Here is a 22724-nt window from a genome sequence, read left to right on the forward strand (position 1 = left end):
TGAAATGGAGGAAGCAGGCGCCTGGGTGGCTCAGTCGGTTAAACGTCCAACCTTTTTTTTTTTCCTTTTAAAGATTTATTTATTTATTTGAGAGAGAGAGGGGGAGAGAGAGCAAGTGAGCGGGGTGAGGGACAGAGGGAGACGGAGGGGAGAGATCTCAGGCAGACTGCAGGCAGCTGCAGTTTCCACTGAGCAGGGAGCCCTTCATGGGCTCAGTCTTACAATCCTGAGATCATGACCTGAGCCAGCCAGGAGTCAGATGCTCACCATCGGAGCCACCCAGGTTCCCCTAAACATTGACTCTTGATTTTGGCTCAGGTCGTGATCTCAGGGTCATGAGATTGAGCCCCATATGGGGCTCCATGCTCAGGGGTAGGTCTGCGTCTCTTCCTTTCTCTCTCCCTCTGCTCCCTCACTCTGTCCCCCACCCCTGCTTGTGTGCTCGCTCGCTCGCTCGCTCTCTCTCAAAAATAAATAAATAAATAAATCTTAGAAAGAAAACAAACAACAAATTGTGGAAGCAAGGAGATATGTGTCAGCACCACTGATAGTGACCTTGAAGTCTTTAGATAACTTAAGTGCATTGACTGAACTGAATTGAATAAAATGTATTTTTATTTTTTAAATTTTTTTTTAAATTTTTTTAAATATTTATTTGACAGAGAGAGAGATCACAAGTAGGCAGAGATGCAGGCAGAGAGAGAGGGGGAAGCAGGCTTCTTGCTGAGCAGAGAGCCTGATGTGGGGCTCTATCCCAGGACCCTGAGATCATAACCCTGGCTGAAGGCAGAGGCTTAACCTACTGAGCCACCCAGGTGCCCCAATAAAATGTATTTTTAAAGCTTTATTTCATAGGGGTATTTTCATAAGCCCGTCTGGAAATGAGGACTTCGGTCATGAGACCCACTTTGAGGCAAACCCTTCCTTTTCGAAGTTCACTTTAAAAGAGCAATGCCATTTTCAGAATAAGCGATTCTTGATTAGGAAAGAAATGCCTAAAGGGATGGTGAGGGTTTCTAGGCTCATCGCTGGGGTACATATAGCTGTCTTCTGTGGTTTCATTAAAGCTGGAACATTGCAGCTTCATGTAGAATAGATGTCAGAATTGGAAGAGTTTCTTTTCTTTGTAGAAAATCGCAGGGTGAATGAAGAAGGGGAGGTAGTCGAGCTCTCTCACATTTTTAAAGGGGCTGTAAAAGCAGGTACTCTGTGGGTTGTGGTCAATGTTTAAGGTATAAAAAACTGCTTTTACAGTCAGTTTGAATTTACAGACGTATTAAAAGGTACCTATGTATCTGTATTTTGAAAACTATTTGTCAAAATGCTGTAACTTTTGACATACGAGGAAATTGAGCAGATTTCATTGAGTTGCATCAGGTTCTCATTGTTTTATGTTTGAGTTTGATGACTACTTTGATTTCATTTTAACAGCTTTTTACTTTTCATGTTTAGCATGTACACAGCATACCAAGCTGCTAATTTTTGGATTTAGTTGAATACTTGAGCATGCGACATATTGCATGGTATAGAGCAGGTGCTTAATAACTGTTTGCTTGAATCCATGTATTGTATTAAGATGTTTGCTGATCCCACCCTTTTGATGCTTTGTCTTTTCCCATTAACCATTTATTTTCAGATAAGTAAAAGCGGACTTTTTATAGAACATTCTAGAAAGAAAATATGAGTATTGATGCTCTGTTAATATTAGTATTAGTGCTCTTAGGAAAATAGGACGATTGACACATTTAAAAATAAACTAAAATATGAAAAGTTCAGATAACTTTTCTGGGAGTGGGTATGGTATTTAGGGAAAGAAAAAGGATGAATAATTACTCAGCCTTAAAAAAGAACTTGCCATTTGTGTCAACATGGGAGGACCTAGAGGGTATTGTGCTAAGTAAAATAAGGCCGAGAAAAACATATATCATACGATTTCACTTATATGTTGAATCTAAAAAAAACCAAATAAATAACAGTAACAACAAAGACCCCCCACAAACAGACTTATAAATACAGATAATGAACTGGTGGTTGCCAGAGAGGAGGAGGGGGTGTGTGGGGCGGATGGGTGAAGTAGATAAAATGGGTAAAGAGGTGCAAACTTATAAACTAAATAAGTTAAGAAGATGAAAAGTGGAGCGTAGGAAATATAATCAATAATGTATTAAAGTTTTATAGTGACACATGATAACTACACTTATCATGGTGAACATTACAGAATCAGTATGTTGTACACCTGAAACTAATAAAACATTGAATGTCAACTGTACTTCAATAATAAAAATTCAAAAAAGAGGAAAGATGATTAGATTTTACATATAAGATTAAGTTTTCAAAAATAGTCCCACTAGTAAAGACACCAGTAATTTAATTATTTCCCATTGCATGCTCCCTTCTTGGAGAGAAATATCTGTTCTGTTGTCAAATTTGCATCAGGATTGGGCTGCAAAGTCTATGGCCAGTAACCTTCCACCCTCATGTACAAATGGCATAGAAACGAAAGTTGAAAGTTGGTACATTTCACTGATTGTGACACATCTTGGAAGTTGAGATGTTTATCTTCTGTATATTTTAACATTGTCTCTATAGTTACACTCTTTTTATTGCCTCTTTTTAGTCATACAGTTTATCAAGAAAGAAAATAGTGCACTACACCTGTTTTGATCAACGGAAAAGAGCAAATGCGGCATTTTTGATAGGTGCTTATGCTGTAAGTACTTTTTCATGATTATTTTCTATATTCAGGCCAAAGGAATGCTACCACTGTCACATAAAATCCAGGCCACTTTCTCAGTGGAATTGGGAGATGGTGAAAATTATTAACATGCTGGGAATGGATGGGGACTACTATCCATGGGGTGTTGAACTCCCAGATTTTATCTCCTCGTAGCTAATGAGAGAATTTTAGAACCGCAGTAGGTAGCTTGGATCCCGCAGTTGTATAGGTGTTTCTTTTTTTTTTTTTTTAAAGATTTTATTTTATTCATTTGACAGACAAAGATCACAAGTAGGCAGAGAGGCAGGCAGAGAGAGAGAGAGGAGGAAGCAGGCTCCCTGTTGAGCAGAGAGCCCGATGCAGGGCTCGATCCCAGGACCCTGAGATCATGACCTGAGCTGAAGGCAGAGGCCTAACCCACTGAGCCACCCAGGCGCCCCTGTATAGGTGTTTCTAAAAAAAGAATATCCAGAAAGAATATTTCTAGGGAAAAGAATATATAGTAGAAGATTTTTATTTTTATTTATTTCATTTTGTTTATTTTTTAAGTAGGCTTCATGCCCAGCGTGGAGCTTGAACTTACAACCCTAAGATCAAGACCTGAGCTGAGATCAAGAGTTGGACATGTAAGGGACAGAGCCACATGGGCACCCCTATAGTGGAAGGATTTTTTTTTTTCCCAAGAGAGAGGGGTGGGAGGGGTAGTGGGACAGGGAGAGAGAGAAAGTTAAACAGGCTTGCAGGCTTCATGTTGGGCTCAGTTTCACAACCCTGATCATGACCTGAGCCGAAATCAAGAGTTGGAATACTGAACCATTTCAAGTGCCCCAGTATAGTGGGAGGTTTTTAAAGACTGTTGACGTGTGCCTCTTGCCAAAGAGGAAATCATAGATTGCATGGGGATGGGTTATTAGTATTATTTTTATCAATCTATTTATTAATCTGCACATGTGTTTGCAGTAGGCAAACTATTTATAAAGCCTCCATGTATTACAACATCCCTAAGAACTGGATAGGACTTTCCCAAAATAATTTTGATTGGAATTTTTATTATCTGTAATCACTAAAATGTAAATCTGAGTTCCATGTGAATGTGCTGGAAAGTTTTGGTGTGATTATTTCTAGAATTTTCTATCTATACTGGGATTGGACAAAACTTGGAAGGCAGAAACCATCAAGGCTAACACTCCTCTGGAACCTGTACTAGCTTTTTAGGGACATATGTGATACCCACTTAGGAGTATGTTGGTCTAAAGGCAGGGGACAGAGGTGTCCTTTCTGATCATCCTTGGGGGGAGGGTCTGTGCTTCTCTGAAGCCTGGAAGCACATGCTGTGGGAACCTTTCAAGGGCCTCCTTCTGAAGATCTTGACGAAAGGGGGTACCAGCTACTATCCATCAGATTCTGCCACATCAAACCAGAAGCCCTGGGGGAAAAAGACCAAAGGTGGCCTTGGAAAGACTCTCAGTTATTTTAGGGTGCAGGCTGAGAATAGTGAACAGTGGACAGCCTAATTGCAGCCTGGGGCCTTGTTTCCAGGGCTGAGATGTCCAGCTCTGCCCCTGATGTAGCTCCAGTAAAGCCTGGTACCATCCCTTGCAGTACTTTTCCTTCTCACTCTGTAGGCAGAACGGTATAATATCAAGAATCGTGACTAAAAACATTTTTTCATCCTGAAGCGTCTCTGGGATGATGGCTAAGCCACTTTATCTCTCTTCACTTGATTTAGTTTCCTTATCTGTAAAATGATAAGGTTGGCTATAGTGACCTCTAGGTTTCCTTCCAATTCTGAGGATACGAGGATTATTTGCAGTGGTAGCCAGACTATTGTTTTTATTTTAAAGGCGTGCACAAAAAGCTGGCTGTTGGCATGAAGCTTCAGTGAAGTGTGCTGGTAAGCTGAATTAAGTAGGCAGACTTATTTTTCACTTTGTGTTGATAATTATTACTCTTTTGAAACTGGGAATTGGCACCGTGTTTAGAATACGGAGCGCTTGTAATAGCCTCTGGATTCCAGCCATGTGAGCAAGCGTGTCTTTCCTGAGGGGTTTTGTGATGCGCGAGCATGTTCTCTGGGAGTCCTCTGTCATAAGGGATTGCCATCAGGAAGAGGTCACCCGCTGCTCTCGCCTCTCCTTCCTCTCTTCCCCACCCTCTCCTCCTCCCTCTCTTCTTTTTAATGCCCAGCCTTCCTCTCTCTGGGGTCATCCTTAATTTCATCAGTGGTACCTCTAGAGTTTTGAAAGGAACCTCGGTTACAACAGATGCATTGAGCTTGGGATACGATACATCTACCGCAGAAGTTTCCACCACATTAATGCAACCAGATGAAGGAAGGATAGTCTCAGCAGGGTTGAAGAAGTGCTGAGGGCAGCACGAGCTAGGGTTCCATGCACATTATAGTCTAGAGAAGCCATGTAAAGTAATTATTCTTGTGCCGTTCGTTTCCTAATTGATTTTCTTTTCCAGTTTTGGAAATGCATTCCCCAAAAAGCTTTTTGACACAACGCTTAAAAAAATGAAAACCAAGAATTATATTCTTTCCTTAAAGAGAATTTGGTGCCTTACTTCGTGTTGTGTGTATGCATTTAATGGTTGGCACAAGTTTTGTAGGAAGAGAGTCAGTAATGTGCCTTATACATATATCTCAATGAAGTTACAGATGTTTTAAATGTTGCTATTTGGATAAGCTGGAATCTTCTGGGGATCTTCCTATTATTAAGGTCAAATATCCAACTGCATGTTTGTTATCTCCACATTATATATTTAAAAGATATCTCACATTTATTTTTTAAAATATTTTATTTATTTATTTGACAGAGAGAGAGATCACAAGTAGGCAGAGAGGCAGGCAGAGAAAGAGGAAGGGCAACAGGCTCCCTGCTGAGCAGAGAGCCCAATGTGGGGCTCGATCCCAGAGTCCTGGGATCATGACCTGAGCCGAAGGCAGAGGCCTTAACCCACTGAGCCACCCAGGTGCCCCGATATCTCACACTTATTGTGGCAAAACAGAACTTTTATTCCTTTTTTCTATGAACCTATTTATTGCCACAGTCACTGCCTACTTAGTAATTGGACTACCAACAGTGACTTGCTGAAACAAGGAATAGTAGTCATTTTTATTCCTCCTGTTTCCTCTTCCCACATTATACTCATCAGTAAGTTTGAACAGCTGTGCCTCTAAAACATATGTTGAGTCAGAATACTTCTTTCCATCTCTGTTGTCCCCTAGCTCTAGTCACTGTCGCTGTTCGCCTGGATGACCACCAGAGCATCATACACTGTTTCCTTTTTACACTCTTGGTTTTGTTTAATCACAGTTGCCACACAATTGTCAGAAGAATCTTTAAAAAATATAAATTAGATCATTCACGGCCCTGTTTCAAATCTGTCTAGTGCTTGCTCACTGTTCTTGGCATTAAATTCAACCTCCTTACCAATGCCAGTAAGATCCTCCCTGATCTGGCCCTGCCTACACCTGTGTTATCTTTGCTCAGGATGCCCCCATCACGCTGGCCTTCTAACCATGAAAATCTCAAGCTTATTCCCACCAGAAGGCCTTGATGTTTCTGTTCTCTCTGTCTGGAGAATTTTTTCTAAAACCTTTGCCTTCCTGATTCCTTGTCATGTCACTTCCTCAGAGATGTCTTTTCAAAGTTTTACTCTGCCCTCCCCAACCCCTGTCACCCTCTAGTCCCTTATTGTTTTGTTTTCTTTATAGCACTCTACTCTTTGAAATTATCTGATTCATTTATGTATTTGCTTGTTTATTATCTCTTTCTGAGACTAGAGGGTAGGAACCTTGTCTGTTCTGTTCATTGCTGTGTCTGGGAGGGGATAAAACAGTTAACAAGGGGTTAGGCCCAGCAGTTCGCCACTTGAATTGGAAGCTGGCCACCATGGAGCCTTCCTGTTATGCTGAGTCATGGGGAAGTCCAGCATGGGGGGAGTCCCAGGGAAGAGATGAGGTGGCCGGTGTGGAGGGGCATGGGATGTAGACCGCAGCTATTTACCAACTGGTTGGGAACTATTTCAGTATTTCAGCACTGGGCATCAGCTTAGAACTGTGCCCTGCACATAGTAGGTGCTCTGTGTCTACACAATGAATGAACAATGCGATGACAAAATATGGAAGAAGGAAGGAAGGTAACTCCCTTGAGGTAACTTCAGAGGGAAACAGAGAATGATCATATCGGACATGAAGTGTAAAGTGGTATCTTCGTCATTACCAGAATGTTGTGATCTTGACTGAGTCCACTCTGACCTTTAAAGATGTAAAATCAAAGCAGAGATCAGAGTCCAAGGGCAGTACCCACTACAACAAGTCACATCATTACCTTGCCTTTTTTCTGAATGAACTTTTTTTCCAATTTTTAAAATTATGGTAAAATACATACAATTTAAAATTTACTGTCTTGCCCTTTCTTTCTTTCTATTTATTTACTTTTTAAATATATTTTTTAAGGACTTAATTTATTTGTCAGAGAGAGAGAGAGAGAGAGCGCACGAGCGAGCATAAGCAGGGGGAGGGGCAGGCAGAGGGAGAAGCAGGCTCCCCACTGAGCAGGGATCCCGATGTGGGACTTTATCCCAGGACCCTAGGATCATGACCTGAGCTGAAGGCAGACACTTAACTGACTAAGCCACCCAGGAGTCCCTTTAATTATTTTTTTAATTGAAGTATAATTGACATGACATTATATTACTTTCAGGTGTACAATGAAATGATTTAATATTTGTGTGTATTGAAAGATGATCACCATGCTAATAAGTCCAGTTAGCATTTATCACCATACATGGCGACAAAAACGTTTTTTTCCTTGTTTTGAGTTTTAGCCTCTTTCAGCATACAGCTTGGTAGCTTTGAGTACACATGTCTTGTTCTGCAGCTGTCCTCTCTTGCTTGTGAGTATGACATCTTGTGCCAAACACGCACGTACAGACTCACGGCTTTGCCTGTGTTTTCTCTGTTAGATTAGGACTTCAAGTATGTCACACAAGCTTTTGCGTTTCTATTTTCTTATCTCGAAGTGAGGGAGAGCCTTTTTACATTTTATCTCATAGCACTGTCATGAGTATGAAACAGAAGATAAAATATAGAACACCATGTTCAGTAGGAAATCCATAAACCCTTCTCTGTGGGTGATTCTAATGCCAGGGTTGCTGGAATGATGTGGCCCCTGGAGATTACAGTGAGGCTGAACTGATACCATTTCAGGGAAGTCCCTCCCCATGAAGTATCTCTTTATTCCTGAGCTGTGACATCATCCTTCTTGAGATGAAGGGCACAGGTTTTAAGAAGAGATCAACTAGGTCAGGAAGATGTTTGCCTTCCAAGACAGTACTCAGGGTGGAGCTGGAGTTGGGGGTCAGGATGCTTGGACCATAGGGGCACCCACAGTACTCTGACCTGAGTTTGAAGAGGACAGCCTGAAGATATGGCAAGCATGAATTGATTAGGTTCTTGCTACATGCTTAAAGACCAAATCCTTGCTAGTTACCATCTTGCTTTCATTTCACAGAAGTATGATAAAGAGGTCAAGGACAATTTGGATCAGGCCCATGATGACCAGAGGATTGGAAAAGTAATATGTGTGAGAAGTTACAACAAATGTGATAGTTTAGCTTAGAAAATGAAGTTTGGAGTTAAAGAATTAAGATTTTTTGTTTTTCCCTCCCAGATATGTGGGGGATGCTTAAGCAGAGGTGGTAACCACAATGTATTTTCCTTAACCCACTTGTTAAGTCCTCACATTGCTAAATAAGGGGTCTAATTATGGATTAACTGGAACTGGGCTGAGCCAGATGTCATGTCTGAATTAGAGATGACAAGGCTAAGGTCTGTAGACTTTGTAATCATGTCTGTGTCTGCTATTTATTCTGGAGACTACACTTAACGCCTTAGTAGTTATATTCTACCTCTAAGTCTACTACTAATTGCAGAGAAGCCATTCTCCATCTGGCGTAGTAGTTGAGATCAGCGACTTGAGCAGAGAGCCACAGGTTTGGCCTTGAAGCCGCTTGGTAGTTTTATGTCTTGAGCAGGTTCTTTAACTCAGTGAAATTCCTGTTCTTTTTTTTCATCTTTAAAATAGAGATAATAACACCCCACCTAACATAGTTGTGGTGAGGACTGCTGGAGGTCATGCTCATGCAGGTGTCCTGGGGCAGGGCCTGGCATTTTAAGCATTTAGGAATGGCTGGCGGCTGGCAGAAAAGTGTGGCCTCCCAGAAAGATTTCTGAGCTATTGTCTTACCTCCCCTGAAGAGCTGAAGCCTGTTCCTCCTTTCTACCCTGTTTTATACTTACGCCCTTCCTTGGCTCAGTGACATTCAGATGGTTGTTTATCTGTTGATTGCTTAGGATAAATCACTGGAAGGTATAGGATGAGATTATTATTATTTTTTTTTGTAGGATGCTATTTGCATTTTAAAGGAAGAAACTTTACGAACCAAGCAGATTTCTCATTTTTGAGATGTGTATTCAGGCATTCTTTAGTTCAGTAAATATTTATTTAGCTCAGATGAGCTTGACCTAGCAACCCAGCGCTGTGGTGGGCTCTGGGGAATACAAAAAGATGAAAAATAGAAAAAAGAATGAATGCCTGGCTTAAAATGGGGACAGATAAGTAATAAATAATTGAGAAAAATGTGCAGTGGGTGCCAAATTGGATAAATAGAAATCAACAAGTGTTTTTCCAGCCCTTATACATGAGGACTTGTTCTGGGAGTCGAGGATGCTAAGCTGAATAACTCTATGCCTTCTGGGGAGGGTGTTTGGGGACAGGGTCAAAGAGGGAGGGGCCAATGATGACCAACCCCAGTAGGCCAAGTTGGTGAAGGAATATTGAGGGGGGTGGGGGAGAACAGCATGGAGGGGAAGATGTTCTCTTGGGGGAGGAGGGGTTGGGAAATGATTAAATATATTTTAAATATCTAGTTTGAAAAGGGGATAACTCAGTGAATTTAATTAAAAAGGTTTTTTATTCCTTTTTAAAAAATTGCTTATTTTTTCTTTTATTAACATAAAATGTATTATTAGCCCCAGGGGTACAGGTCTGTGAATTGTCAGATTTACACACTTCACAGCATTCATCATAGCACATACCCTCCCCAATGTCCATAACCCAGCCACCCTCTCCCTACCTCCCTCTCCCCGGCAACCCTCCATTTGTTTCATGAGATTAAGAGTCTCTTATGGTTTGTCTCCCTCCCGATACCATCTAAAAACGTTTTGTTTTGTTTTGTTTTTAATTTAAAAAGTGGCATAACCCCCTTATAGAAGAAAAGTAGAAAAATCCTCCTGCAATGACATTATTCTAAACCTGAATAGTCACTGACATATAACTGCAATGTAGTCTTGTCAGCCTTTTTTCACTTGGCCTCCATATGTTTTGCCTTTTTACTACTTAGATGATGAAATAATATTCCATTTAGAGGGCATACCATTGTTTGTTTAACATTTTAGAAGCCTCTGCAACATTTTGTTATAATGTGACAAATATCATTTGGCATTATGGGTATTTCTTGTTGTGGATTTTTGTCTTTAGGTCACCAGAAGTGGGATTAATAGATTTTTTAAAATGTAAGCATTTTATAAAAAGATTTATTTATTTATTTGAGAGGGAGAGAGAGAGAGCGTGTGTGCAGGTGGAGGGGAGGAGCAGAGGGAGAGAGAGAATCTCACGCAGACTCCCCGCTCAGCGTGGAGTCCAATGCTGGGCTCCATCCCATGACCCTTAGATCATGACCAGAGCCAAAATCAAGAGGCAGACATTTAACCCATTGAGCCACCCAGGTACCCCTAAGCATTTTTTAGGTTCTTGGAGCATATTACCATATTTATGCCAGTTTGTACTAGATTTGATAGTCTGTGAAATAAATCTCCTGTATCATATATACCTTTGCATATTGGCTGTAGACATTAAAAATCTAGAAATACAATTAGTGAAAATGATACCTCATTGTTTTACTAATCATTTTTTGATTATTAATGAGATTTATTATTCTTGCATTTATCTGTAGCTTTATTAACTTTTGACTAGTTGGTGTTTTGCAAATCTGTTTCCTGTATTTGGACCACTAAAAGTTGAAAAATAGGGCGCCTGGGTGGCTCAGTGGGTTAAAGCCTCTGCCTTCAGCTCAGGTCTTGATCCCGGGCTCCTGGGATGGAGCCTCACATCAGGCTCTCTGCTCGGTGGGGAGCCTGCTCCCCCCACCCCCCCGCCTGCCTCTCTGCCTACTTGCTATCTCTGCCTGTCAAATAAATAAATAAAATCTTAAAAAAAAAAGGCGAAAAATAGGGGCATCTGGGTGGCTCAGTCATTAAGCGTCTGCCTCCGGCTCAGGTCATGATCCCAGGGTCCTGGGTTTGAGCCCCACATCAGGCTCCCTGCTCAGCGGGAAGCCTGCTTCTCTCTCTTCCACTCTCCCTGCTTGTGTTCGCTCTCTTGCTGTGTGTTCTCTGTTAAATAAATAAATAAAATATTTTTTTTAAAAGTTGAAAAATATCAGTCTCTTCTTTCCTCTAAGAAAATCATTTGTTTTGGGACTCCTGGGTGGTTCAGTCAATTAAGTGTCTGACCGCTGATTTTGGCTCAGGTCATGATATCAATCAAGCCGAGTTGGGCTCTGTGCTCAGTGGGGAGTCTGCTTGAGATTCTCTCTTTCCCTCTTTCTCTGCCCCTCCCTGCCCCACACTTGCTCTCTCTCAAATATATATATATATATATAAAGAAAAGAAGTCATTTCCCTGAATCTAATTTGTAGCAATAGATGTAGACCTCTAGAAATCACACCCATCTGTCCAAGTTTCTGCAAGAAATTAGGAAGTCCATAAACCTTCTGTTTAAGTTCTGTTACTTTTCAAAAATGCTGTTAATAAGTACATACATCTGAGTACAAAGGAACTGCTGATAATGAATCTTGATTATTAAACACCTAGTGGTCTACTGAATACACAGAAAATTATATTCAGAATAGTATTATTTAAAAGTGGTTCATGTAGATGTGCTTATACCATTGAAAAATGGTAATCTAGGTCAACTAACTCTGAATTTGTTTTTGTTTTTATCATTTGGGACAAACATTTTAGTCTTCTTAATCTCTAATGTACAATTCATCTGTAAATTGCAATTTCAGAACTGCTTTAACTTGTCATCAAAAAGCTATAGGTTAAGCACGTGTTATCTAAAAACAGGTGAAATCATCAAGAAGAATGTTGGTTCAAAATAATAAAGGCATTTACCTTAAGTATTCATTGAAATAGTAATAAAGCGGATGTCAGCTGGTAGTGTTCTGCCCACCTCTGTGGCTTCTCAGTACATCTAACAGATAGCGTTTGCTTCTTCTGCTTATGGAAATTGTGGAGAGGAAGGGAGGTGTGGCTCAAGGCTGGGGCAGGGCAATTTCCTGTTTTGCAGTTCCTTCCTTTCAGAGCTTGATAGGCAAGAATGCTTTTGTGATGTTGCCTGTAAATGGGCCAGACGGGCTTTTATCGCCCTGGGCTTATATTTTTGGTGGTTTTAAAAACAGTTGAGGCTCCCTAAGATCATACAGCATTTTCTATTTTAAACTCTTTAAATTTGGAAACTCTGTTAGTTTTCAGCATTTAGGAGGAGCAGTATTATCTTTCATTCAATCCTTCTGCCCACCCTGCATGTGACATTTAGCTGTGGGCCAGGAAAATCAGCTGTTTGCTTTTGATTGGTGAAAGGTATGTTTCTCAAGTTTAACTGAATAAATCTTTTCAGTTTTTTTTTTTCTATTCTCCTTTTGGCATCCTGGTAATGAACTTCCTCTGAGCTATAAATAAGCTCACACATTTATATACACATACATCCATACACACATACACGCACGCACGCCCGTGAGCACATTGTATTTAGTACATAGATTTAAGTGCTGATTCACTATGCTTGCAGCAGTGTACCCACCGATTTTGAATCTTAGTAGCCACGAAGAGGCATATACTTTCTCTATGACAAAGCTTATGTCCATAAAGCTTATGTCCCCCCTGTATATACTGAATTAAGGGGACGTACTTTCTCACTGCTTAGAATTGTGCATTTACCCGTTTATCTTTCCCTTTAAGGGATGGAGCTGTGTTTTAGTTCCTCACAATAGCCCCAGCATCTAGAACACTGCAGGACACATCCTAAGTGCTCAGTAAATATTTGTGGCTTGAATGGCTGAATGCTTAATAAATAAATATGAATGAATAAATATGAATAAATAAAAGTTAATCTTCCACCATTCCTGAAAGTTTAATATGGAGTAACTTAAAAGCTGTAGTACATAAGAATAAATTATGAAGTCAGGACTAATTGTAAAAATAATAGCAAGAATCCTAGTGTCTTGATGTACTAATTTATGCTTTTAAGGTTACTGAGTAAGACAAAATATTTTATACAACTCTGCAATTTTAAAACTGAAATGGGCTTTGTTAATATGGATAACCATTTGATATCAGTATTATAGATGAGAATCTTAATTTTGGCCACTTGAAATGTATTTGTAATACCTGATGTGAGTGCAGGTGATTGGCCCATCTGGGTTAGTCTGCAATTAACATGCCCTATGTATGTTTGCCTGGGACTTACCTGGCAATTATGCAAGTTGGAGCCGTCTCTGCTCAGTGTTATACAAATATCTGGACAGAACAGACTCGCATTTAGATGTATCCCCAGTGAAGCACTGTAAACTTCCTGCTCAGTGAGATATTTATGAGCATATATACAGAATTATATATATATATACTAGAATATATGCAGAATATAAACCTCTGGAGGTAATACGTCCAAGTTCCATGCAAAATGAAGTTATTTGGCTGCTGAACAACTGCCATGGTGATTTCCACCATGGTAAAAATTTATATTGGATCTGTTGGATTGTGTTTTTTGTTTTCTCTGTTGTTGTTTATTGTGTCTGTTGTCTAAAAATAGATGTATGGTAATTTAGAAAAGTAGACTCACTTTTGCAGAACCTTGAAGGTACCACTGTAATAAATTGACTAGGAAAAACTCTGCTCCAGTTCTACTTCCTCATGTTTCAGTTGGAGAATCTGAGCCCAGAGAGATCAGGTACCTTGCCCAAGGTCAAATCCAGATAGTGAGAAACTAGAACCCAAATCCCCAAGTTCCTAGTTGGAGCTTTATCCATTCACAGCATGTAACTGAGCAGTGCTAGTCTTGGAATAATGCTACAGCTACACCATAATTTTCTGCAGAAGAATCAAAATTGCATGTAGTGTGGAAGGGCAGAGCTTTCCAGTTACAAAGCAGTGTATCACTCAGTCATGCAGTTTCTTTTCCAGGTAGCATCTGAGCTTTAATTCTGGCTAATGGGATTAACACTCCAAACACCTTAATGGAGTGGCAAATGCAGTGGCAGTTCTGCTGATGCTTGCTTTGGGGATCTCCATGGGTGGCTTAGACTAGGTCTAAGTGTCAGGAGTGATAGGAAAACAGGAGAACCAAGGACTGACATGAAGCAGTTCAGGCTGGATCTCAGGACAGTGCTTTCCAAGCTTCTTTCACTATAAATACCCCAGTAAGAACCATATTTCACACTGCCCTTTAGTACACTCTATTCACATGTATAACCGAAACAAAATGTTCATGAAACAATTCTTCCTTTACAATGGGTAAGGTAAACTGATTTTATATTCTGCCCTATTTTATGAAAAAAAAAAAAAAAAAAAAAAAAAAATCTCTACCCTATTAAATTGATTTTGCTACTCAATAATGGGCAGTTACCTTCTGTTTGTAAAACACAGCCATTGCAGAATCTGTGCTTCGATCTGAAATGTATGTGCATGTTTTTTAAGGTATCAGTTTTGGCACCGAATATCCAGGTGATTGTTTGGCCCATCTGGGTTAGCCTGCAATTAAACATGAACAGCTAAAGGAAAACAGAAAGTGCTCTGAACTCCTCAAAAAGCCCCTCTGTCTAAATATCAAGATGTCCAGCTGGCTTCCACATGACATTGATTCAGTTGATAACTTGATGGCTGGGAAAAGCTGAGTCTTGTTTTAAGCCCTCAAGTAACTGCAATCTGTCTTTTCTTATCTTACTTTCATTTGAATCACTATGTTTCCCTCAAACTCCTACACATCCCCTTCTTCCTGGCAGCCAAAAAGTGCATTTATTCACTTGTGACAACCTTGAATGAGAGAAGCCTGTGCTCAGGTCAGCGCTGGGGGGCCTGGGGAGCCAGTGCTGAGCCCCGGTCTCTGGGTCTGTTATGGGACTGCCTTGTCCAGTGTAGTTTCTGTATTCATGCCGATGGTACGTGATGCCCTATGCACTTCATGACATCTAATCTTAAACCTTAGGTTTGTAAGAGTTTCTGAATGCATAATTTTAGTCTATGTAAGTTTCATTTCAAGAAATCTCTTCTGTTTGATGTAGTGAGTAAAATAGCCTTTGTCCCCATTGTGGACAGTGAATTGAAATAAAAAGCCCTCTCCATATGTATTTTCTGAAATTTTAAATAAAAGAGGAGCTAACTGGAGCTCCTGGTGAGGTTACTGTGTGTTGAGTTATTCCTAAGACCTTTAGTGCCCAAAACATGGTGACTGCATGAGGAAGCTTAGCCAAGCCCATGTCAGCTACTAGGGTCCCCTGTTAGTGCCGCCACTCTGCCCTGTGTGTCTTTCTTAGTTCTCTTCTTTATTGCTCCTCTGCCCCAGCCTTGTGTCCCTTGTGCTTACCCCCCTCACCCTTCAAGACAAATGCTTGTAGAGCCCCTAAGTTTTCATTATGGAAAACTAAGCCTTTATGATGAGGACCGGAAGCTAGGGATGTAGTTAGCAAATTCAGTTAATCAAAGTGAATAGTGGGACTAGGAAAGTGTTACCTCAGTCTGAAAGAACTGTTTGGAGTTGCTACAGTACCTCAGAGCCTGACTGAATAGGGTAGTAACATTCATGGTCCATAGTTTAAAATTAATGAGTAGACAGACAAGCCTCTCCATGTGAACGTACGCACCATGGGATGAATCAGATGTGACACTTGTGTCGAGAGGAGGTGTGTGAGTCATTTAGTGGGGCTTGCTTTGAGAAGTTTCTAATAAGAGAAAACTGTAATTCCCTTCTCAGAGAAATCTTTCCTGATGTTTTTTCCATAATTTGTTTGCCTACTCCTTCCCTACTCCCCATCTGCTTATTTTGTCATTTTTTAGTATTTGACCCACAAGGTTAAGCAATGCTAGCTTTTCTTTTCTTTCTTTCTTTCTTTTTTTTAAAATTTTATTTATTTGACAGATAGAGATCACAAGTAGGCAGGGGGGGGGGAAGCAGGCTCCCCACTGAGCAGAGAGCCGGATGCGGGGCTCGATCCCAGAACCCCGAGATCATGACCTGAGCTGAAGGCAGAGGCTTTAACCCACTGAGCCACCCAGGCGCCCCGTAATGCTAGCTTTTCTTACCTCATCTTACAGTTGATTATGTCCAGTATCAGCTACTAGAATAAACTCCTTGCAATCACTTGCTTTGCCATCTCTCTCCCACTAGAGTAAGCTCCTTGAAGGAACGGGTGACTCTTCCTTCTGTTTGTATCCCCTTGACTTCTCACACCAGGGTCTTGGCTGCAGTGCTTTAATCTGAAATCAACTGCTTGTTAGAAGTTATGGGAATGGACCCATCCTGTACAAAGAATTGATGGATATGCTGTAACTCCTCTAATAGCATTGCGAGGTATTGTCTGCCTTGGAATTGGGGACACTTAAGATGCCGCTTGTTGGATGTGATAAGATATTTCTGTTCCCTTCAGAAATGTCTGAAAAGTTGAGAAAATTCTCAGTATCTGCAAGTGAGTAGTAGTTTTGGCAGCAAACTACATCTTTTACCCGGAGCCACATTTTACATTTTTATTCTTTTCCTGGAAACACATCTGTGAACTAATGGAAAGAGTGACAAAATGGGATTAACATTTTAAAACAGTTTCTAAAATCATTTTGTTTGCTTGTTTCAAGCAAAAGTATGAATTAAAAAACAACCACATCCACTTTTAGGACATCCTGGCATCGGGCTATGCCATTATTAGCACGGAGTTAAAAAAAATATATTAGATACTACATTTTATACATGTGTACTCACTGATGACAATATTTTCCTTCTGAATTCGTGGAAGAGGAAGTCAGATTTAAGTTGTTGATTAAGATCCTTCTATTACAATAAAGAATTTTGGGATTTACCCAGAATGTGGGCCACTGGACTCTTTCTATAAACTCTATTTTACTTTTTTAAAGGAATATTGGTTGACCTAGATCTAAAGTTAAATACAAAGACTGCAGGTTGGGATTCTGGCTTTTACTGTTTCTACTCTAGCAATTCAAAGAATAATTTCTTCTCTGAAGAATTGCTCCAGTGGAACTGTGTACAGAATAGTGATTCTTCCCTAAGTTCCAGAAGCAGACAGATCTTAGAGAGAGGTCTTCCCTTTGCCCTGCCTGCCCACTCCTACCCTTCCCCACTCCTCCTCCTGACTGCGCTAGGAAACCCAGAGAAATTAAGGAACTTGACCCAAGAGGCAGAACAGGGAGGGACCAGAACTCCCTTCCTTTTGGCATTTCCATCCTTCTTCCCCATTCGTTAGCATTCCCCAGCTTACTGAGGCCGAGAGTCCCAGTTAGCACCACTGTGTGAAATAACCAGTTACACTTTTCTTACACTTTGCCCTTGGCTTCCATTTATGGCTGTTACTCACCTACCACTCCTAGTTATCTCCGTGTGGCTCTCCTTCATCTTTGATTTTTCCCTGCTACTTCCACCCCTTTCTACTTCTTCTGTTTCTGATCACTTCTCTCCTGTTGCTTTGTTACCTTCCTTTCCCTGCTCCTCCTTTCCTCATTGGCTCCTATGTAGAAAAGCAGTATTGTCATAATTTGAGTTTTATGGTTACATGTCACAGAAATTGGCTCTGACTTGCTCACGCTTAAAACTTGAATTTTTGTGATTTTCCTGTTAGCTTAGCCGAAAGAGGGAAGTAGAGGGCTCCCGTAGCCTTCATTGAGTTTATATTCTGCTGTGGGACAGGAACTCTGTGGTAATAGCATAGCGACTGGCTGGCTGCTTCAGATTGGGAGTTGAGAGAAACCCTCCCTGAGGTGATGACTATTAATCTGATGAAGAGGAAGAACATTTTAGGCAGAGGGAATACCATGTAGAAAGCCTTTCCAGGTGGGAATGAACTTGGTATGACTGAGGATGCAAGAGAAAGCTGAGGTGGCTGGAACACAGAGGGGAAAAGGGGCTGAGGTCTCCGCCAGGGCTGTTGTATGAGGGGAAGAGTTTGGATTTTATTCTCCACGAGGGAAGCTGTTGGAGAGTTGAAATGATCTGTTTTGCACTGGAAAAGGCTTTTTTTTTTTTTTTTTTTAAAGATTTTATTTATTTATTTGACACAGAGAGTGCGTAAGCAGGGGAGCAGCAGGCAGAGGGAGAGGGAGAATCAGGCTCCCTGCTGAGCAAGAAGCCTGATTTGGGACTCGATCCCAAGACCCTGAGATCATGACCTGAGCTGATGGCAGATGTTTACCTGACTGAGCCAGCCAGGCGCCCCTGAAAAGGACTTCTTAAACTCATCTTTCAGTACTCTGCTTAAAGCTGTCCATGGTACACTTGGCTCTGGGTTTCAGATTTCTCTTATGCTACCATGCCATAATGGTCTGATTATTTACATGTCTGCCTTCCCTACTGTCTTCATTTCTGGGTCCCTAAAATATAACTCAGTCCCTACTAGTAGATTTGTCACATGGGTTGTCAAGGGCATAGGCAAAAAGCCTTTTGTTGTACCCTTGGAATTTCACAGAGAATATTGGCCTCCTTATCAACTATCACTTAAAGCTAATGAAATAATATGTATTTGTAGTTCTGTGATAAAATTCAGGTATTTAGCCTCACTTCTATAAGGCTTATTATTATAACAGCGGCTCTAAACCATGATTTTGTGTCAGAAATACCCGCAGGCCAGACTTCTCATATCTGGTGAATTGGAATCTCAGGGGAGAGAAATCAGGATATCTATATCTTAAAACAGCTTTGAAGGTTTTTTCTGAGGCATATTCGAAGTTGGGGATCCCCTGGCTTTTATTAGACGATACGAAGTTAAAAAAAAAAAAAAGAAGATATGAAGTAATGTAAAAGGGCTACTCCTGAGGTTAGGAATATATCTGACTTGTTCTTGGTGCCTGGTACCAGTAATTCTTTCCTGAATGAAGAAATGAACCACCTGTGTATAAAACTGTGGCAAATTCTCTGCTCATCTACTTCTTTTCCTCTCTTCTTCCTTATTTTCCTTACTACGAGTAAATCTGTCCTCCAGTCTTGCTGCTGATCAACAGATAGGTTATGAAATCACTGAGCAGAGTGAAGGAGGGGGCTTTCTGAAAGCAGTGAGCTTTAGCTACAGCAGTGAGCTGGAAGGGGAGGGAAATTTCCAGTAGCTGCAGGGAAGGTGGATAGACATCCTATATGTTACATATATTGGCTATGCATGCAATAGATCTGTTGGTTGGATTTAAGTTACTTTTATTTAAGGTGGAATCACCTTCAGTTGTTTCAGTTGTACTATGTGTGGAATTAATAAACTTTCAGGGAACATGGTTACTTCTTTAAAAGATCTATACACATTTCAGAATGATTAATTCCATTATGTTCTTGAAGGACAGTTCTGTCATGTGACATATATTTGAACAGTTTGGGCTAATACACAGAAAAATGGCCCTGGAATCCTTTCTGCAAACACCTGACTGATGGGCAAAGCTCTTGTTTCTCCTGCTTTCTCTAAGCAACAAATCTTTGTAAATACTAGAAGAGAACAACCAGTTCCTTGTTTGTGTTCATTGTTGGTTTTCTATTCTTGAGTCAATTCAAAGAACAGTAGCTTACAAGTTACTAGGAGATTCTAGATCTGAGATTTAGTTCCCATGCTATGTGGATTCTGTCTTAGAAGTTTGGATGACATCTCTTCGACAAAACTTCTTCAATGTGGAAAAGGATAAGATGCCTATATTCAAAAAGGCTTCTTTTTTTTGTCCCTCAGGTGCTTGCTGTAGTTACTAAAATGAATACATTTAGTTGTCTGGTCTACCTCCTACCCTCTGCCTAAGCTGCTATAATTTGCTGAAAGTTCAGAGGAAGCAAGCCATACTTTGGTCATATTGCTTTCCCTTCCTGGTTGGGTTCCATTCCTGGCGAGTTTGGCAGTCTTCCCCCTGTGTTTGTCCCGAAAGTTTCTGACCTTTCTCATCCACTTTCTTTCCCAATTATCTCCCTTTGGTTACAGCAAGAAAATCTTTCTCCTCTCGTATTTGCCATGACTCCTGTTGCCTCAGATTTGGAATCAGTCCTAATCATAATGCCAAATACTGAGGAAAACTCTGCATTTTGAAGTGAAATTAGATACATCAAAATACCAGTCAAACATTTGAAATAATTCAAAGTTCACTTTCAAGTCATTCAAAACATGTGTGTTGGTTTCCTCGTGTTTTATTTTTCTAATCCAGGCTTTCCTCATGTATTAGCATTGAGGGAAGAGAATTTAAAAAGCAAACATGCCTCTTTAATTCAATTATTTTGTTTTAGTTTTTAGTCTTTGAAATCATGTTTTCCACCACAGTTTATTTTAGATGTGTGTTTTTAATGATTATCATGGACTCCATGATCATTTTTGGACTAGTCTAAGAGACGGAAAACCGTAAGGTTTTATCTTTGGGAAACTATTTCCAGAGATCTAAATATTAGCCTTTACAAATACACTTTTGGAATATAATTTAGCTGCAAGTTGAAGACATTCTATAGTTGGTTATAGGTGTTAAGAGAATTCAAACACTGATGCTTGGTCTGTTGTAGATCTGTTATCTACATCTTCATCATAAAGGAAGTTAGGGTCTTTTCCTTCTAAGCCTAATCAAATTCAGTCCTTGCTTTAAGGAACACATCACGTTTTTTGCCTTTCTTTCTTAATTTGAGAGGTTTTATGAAATAAAATTCATATTATATCCAGAAATAATCCGTGAAACTCAGCATGAGGAATTTTTGACATGGAACCATTCCATTTGAGAGTGTTATTCAATTAATGCTCTGGAGTGAGTCTGTTTTTCTATTTCCTATAGAGACTGGCTTCTGATGGTGACACAGGGTTATGTTTACCTGTGTGTCGTACCATAACAGCATTATACTCAGCTTGTGTGAGACTAGGGACTCAGGTTTTCTTGGGACCAAATATTTTTTCCTTTTCCCCTTTAAAAGGGGCTCTTTAGACTTCTGCGTGCTGAGAACATTGGCTTAGCGTTTCCTCGGTTTGCTTTAATAAGGGGCTGAGCTAGTTCAATGAGGTCCAAGCAGCTCGGCGACATCTGTGTTGGAACATGAGCCATCTCCAGACAGGAGAAGCCTGAGGTGTTACTGAGATCGGCTAGCAAGGGATGTGTGTTCATCCAGACTGTAGATGTCAGTTCTGGACGAATATCTTTGCAGGCTGCTAACATTCCACTTCCTGTCAAATTAGGAAGACACACAGGGCTAATGTTGTCTACGATCTTCCTAAATTTCCCATCAAAGGAGCTGCCAGTGGTTTCACTCTGTTCACGCCCACGAGAGGCAGAGATAGTATTTTTGTTCTAAAAATGAGTTCTCAAATAAATAAAGTCCACTGTGTATCAAATCTCGAATTCAAAATAAAATGTAAAGAGATGAACTTGAGACTATTTCAGAACAAGCATCATGACAGCCAAAGAGTATGGTCATCCCTAGACCTTGTTCTCTTAAGGATGCCGGATGAGTATTAAGTATTTTTAGGGCAGAAATAAGTGATGGGGATGGAGGCCTGGCATCAGATTCTGCCTGACTTCTAGACTTAGCATGGCCTCCGTATTTGTTTAGCAAATGTGTTGTCTTTGCAGGCCTCATAACCTGTGATTTATAATAGACTCAAAACTGGAAGAACAGGGAGAACGACTCACCTTGCTTTATAATGTGTTAAAGACAAGGTGCATTCATTCTTGTTTTAATTAGGCTATTCAGTACAACAGATTTTAAATAGACTGAATAAAATAAAGGCTGTTTTAAATATTCAGTTGCTTTTCTGGTTTGCAATCGGACTTAACTATCTAATTTGTAAGTGATTGTTTAACACTGAATATTTTTATTTCCATAAACAATGAGAACAAAAGTAGAATCAATGTGCATTTGTGGGATGTTTGGCTTTTTTCTTTTTCTTTTTTTTTTTTTTAAGTTTTAAAGCTGAATGTTGATATTGTTTTCTTAGTCACTGATTATAATGAAAGGAAATGATTAAGAAGAGAAATGTTGCTAAAAAGAGTAAAATTAAACATTTTGTTTGTGCTTGCATATGACGGTTAAACTTAATGCTATCTTCAGGAAAAAGCGGTTTATAAATTAAGTGCCCTGACACTTAAGAAGTCTGAGAATCACGCAGGACGCCTGGGTGGCTCAGTGGGTTAAGCCTCTGCCTTCGGCTCAGTTCATGATCTCAGGGTCCTGGGATCAAGCCCCGCGCATCGGGCTCTCTTCTCAGCGGGGAGCATGCTTCCCCCTCTCTCTCTGCCTGCCTCTCTGCCTACTTGTGATCTCTGACTGTCAAATAAATAAATAAAATTAAAAAAAAAAAAGAAGTCTGAGAATCAGTGTTGGGAGCCAAGGAAGAGACTTTAAAAGGTTTTTTTTTTTTTTTTTTTTTTTTTTTTTTTTTTTTTTTTTTTTTTTTTTTTTTTTTTTTTTATTTTATTTATTTATTTTTAAAATTTTATTTATTTATTTATTCGACAGAGATCACAAGTAGTCAGAGAGGCAGGCTGAGACAGAGAGGGGAAGCAGGATCCCCGCCGAGCAGAGAGCCCTATGTGGGACTTGATCCCAGGACCCCGAGATCATGACCTGAGCTGAAGGCAGAGGCTTTAATCCACTGAGCCACCCAGGCGCCCCTATTTTATTTTATTTTATTTTATTTTTTTCAGTGTTCCAAAATTCATTGTTTAAAAGTT

The 22724-nt window shown here is 40.1% G+C and overlaps 1 protein-coding gene across 4 annotated transcripts in view; it reads left to right on the forward strand.

Annotated features, from left to right (window-relative positions):
- The window catches only part of LOC111143004 (cell division cycle 14A), a 173462-nt gene that overhangs the window by 32462 nt on the left and 118276 nt on the right, over nucleotides 1-22724 (forward strand). For all 4 annotated transcript variants that reach the window (XM_022496395.1, XM_022496396.1, XM_022496392.1 and 1 more), the window contains exon 4: nucleotides 2618-2710. In XM_022496395.1, coding sequence (XP_022352103.1) covers nucleotides 2618-2710 — 93 coding nt within the window. The remainder of the gene's footprint in view (nucleotides 1-2617; nucleotides 2711-22724) is intronic.

The sequence above is a fragment of the Enhydra lutris genome, unplaced genomic scaffold (assembly GCF_002288905.1).
Source record: "Enhydra lutris kenyoni isolate GAN:26980312 unplaced genomic scaffold, ASM228890v2 scaffoldscaffold9, whole genome shotgun sequence".
Lineage (NCBI taxonomy): Eukaryota > Metazoa > Chordata > Mammalia > Carnivora > Mustelidae > Enhydra > Enhydra lutris.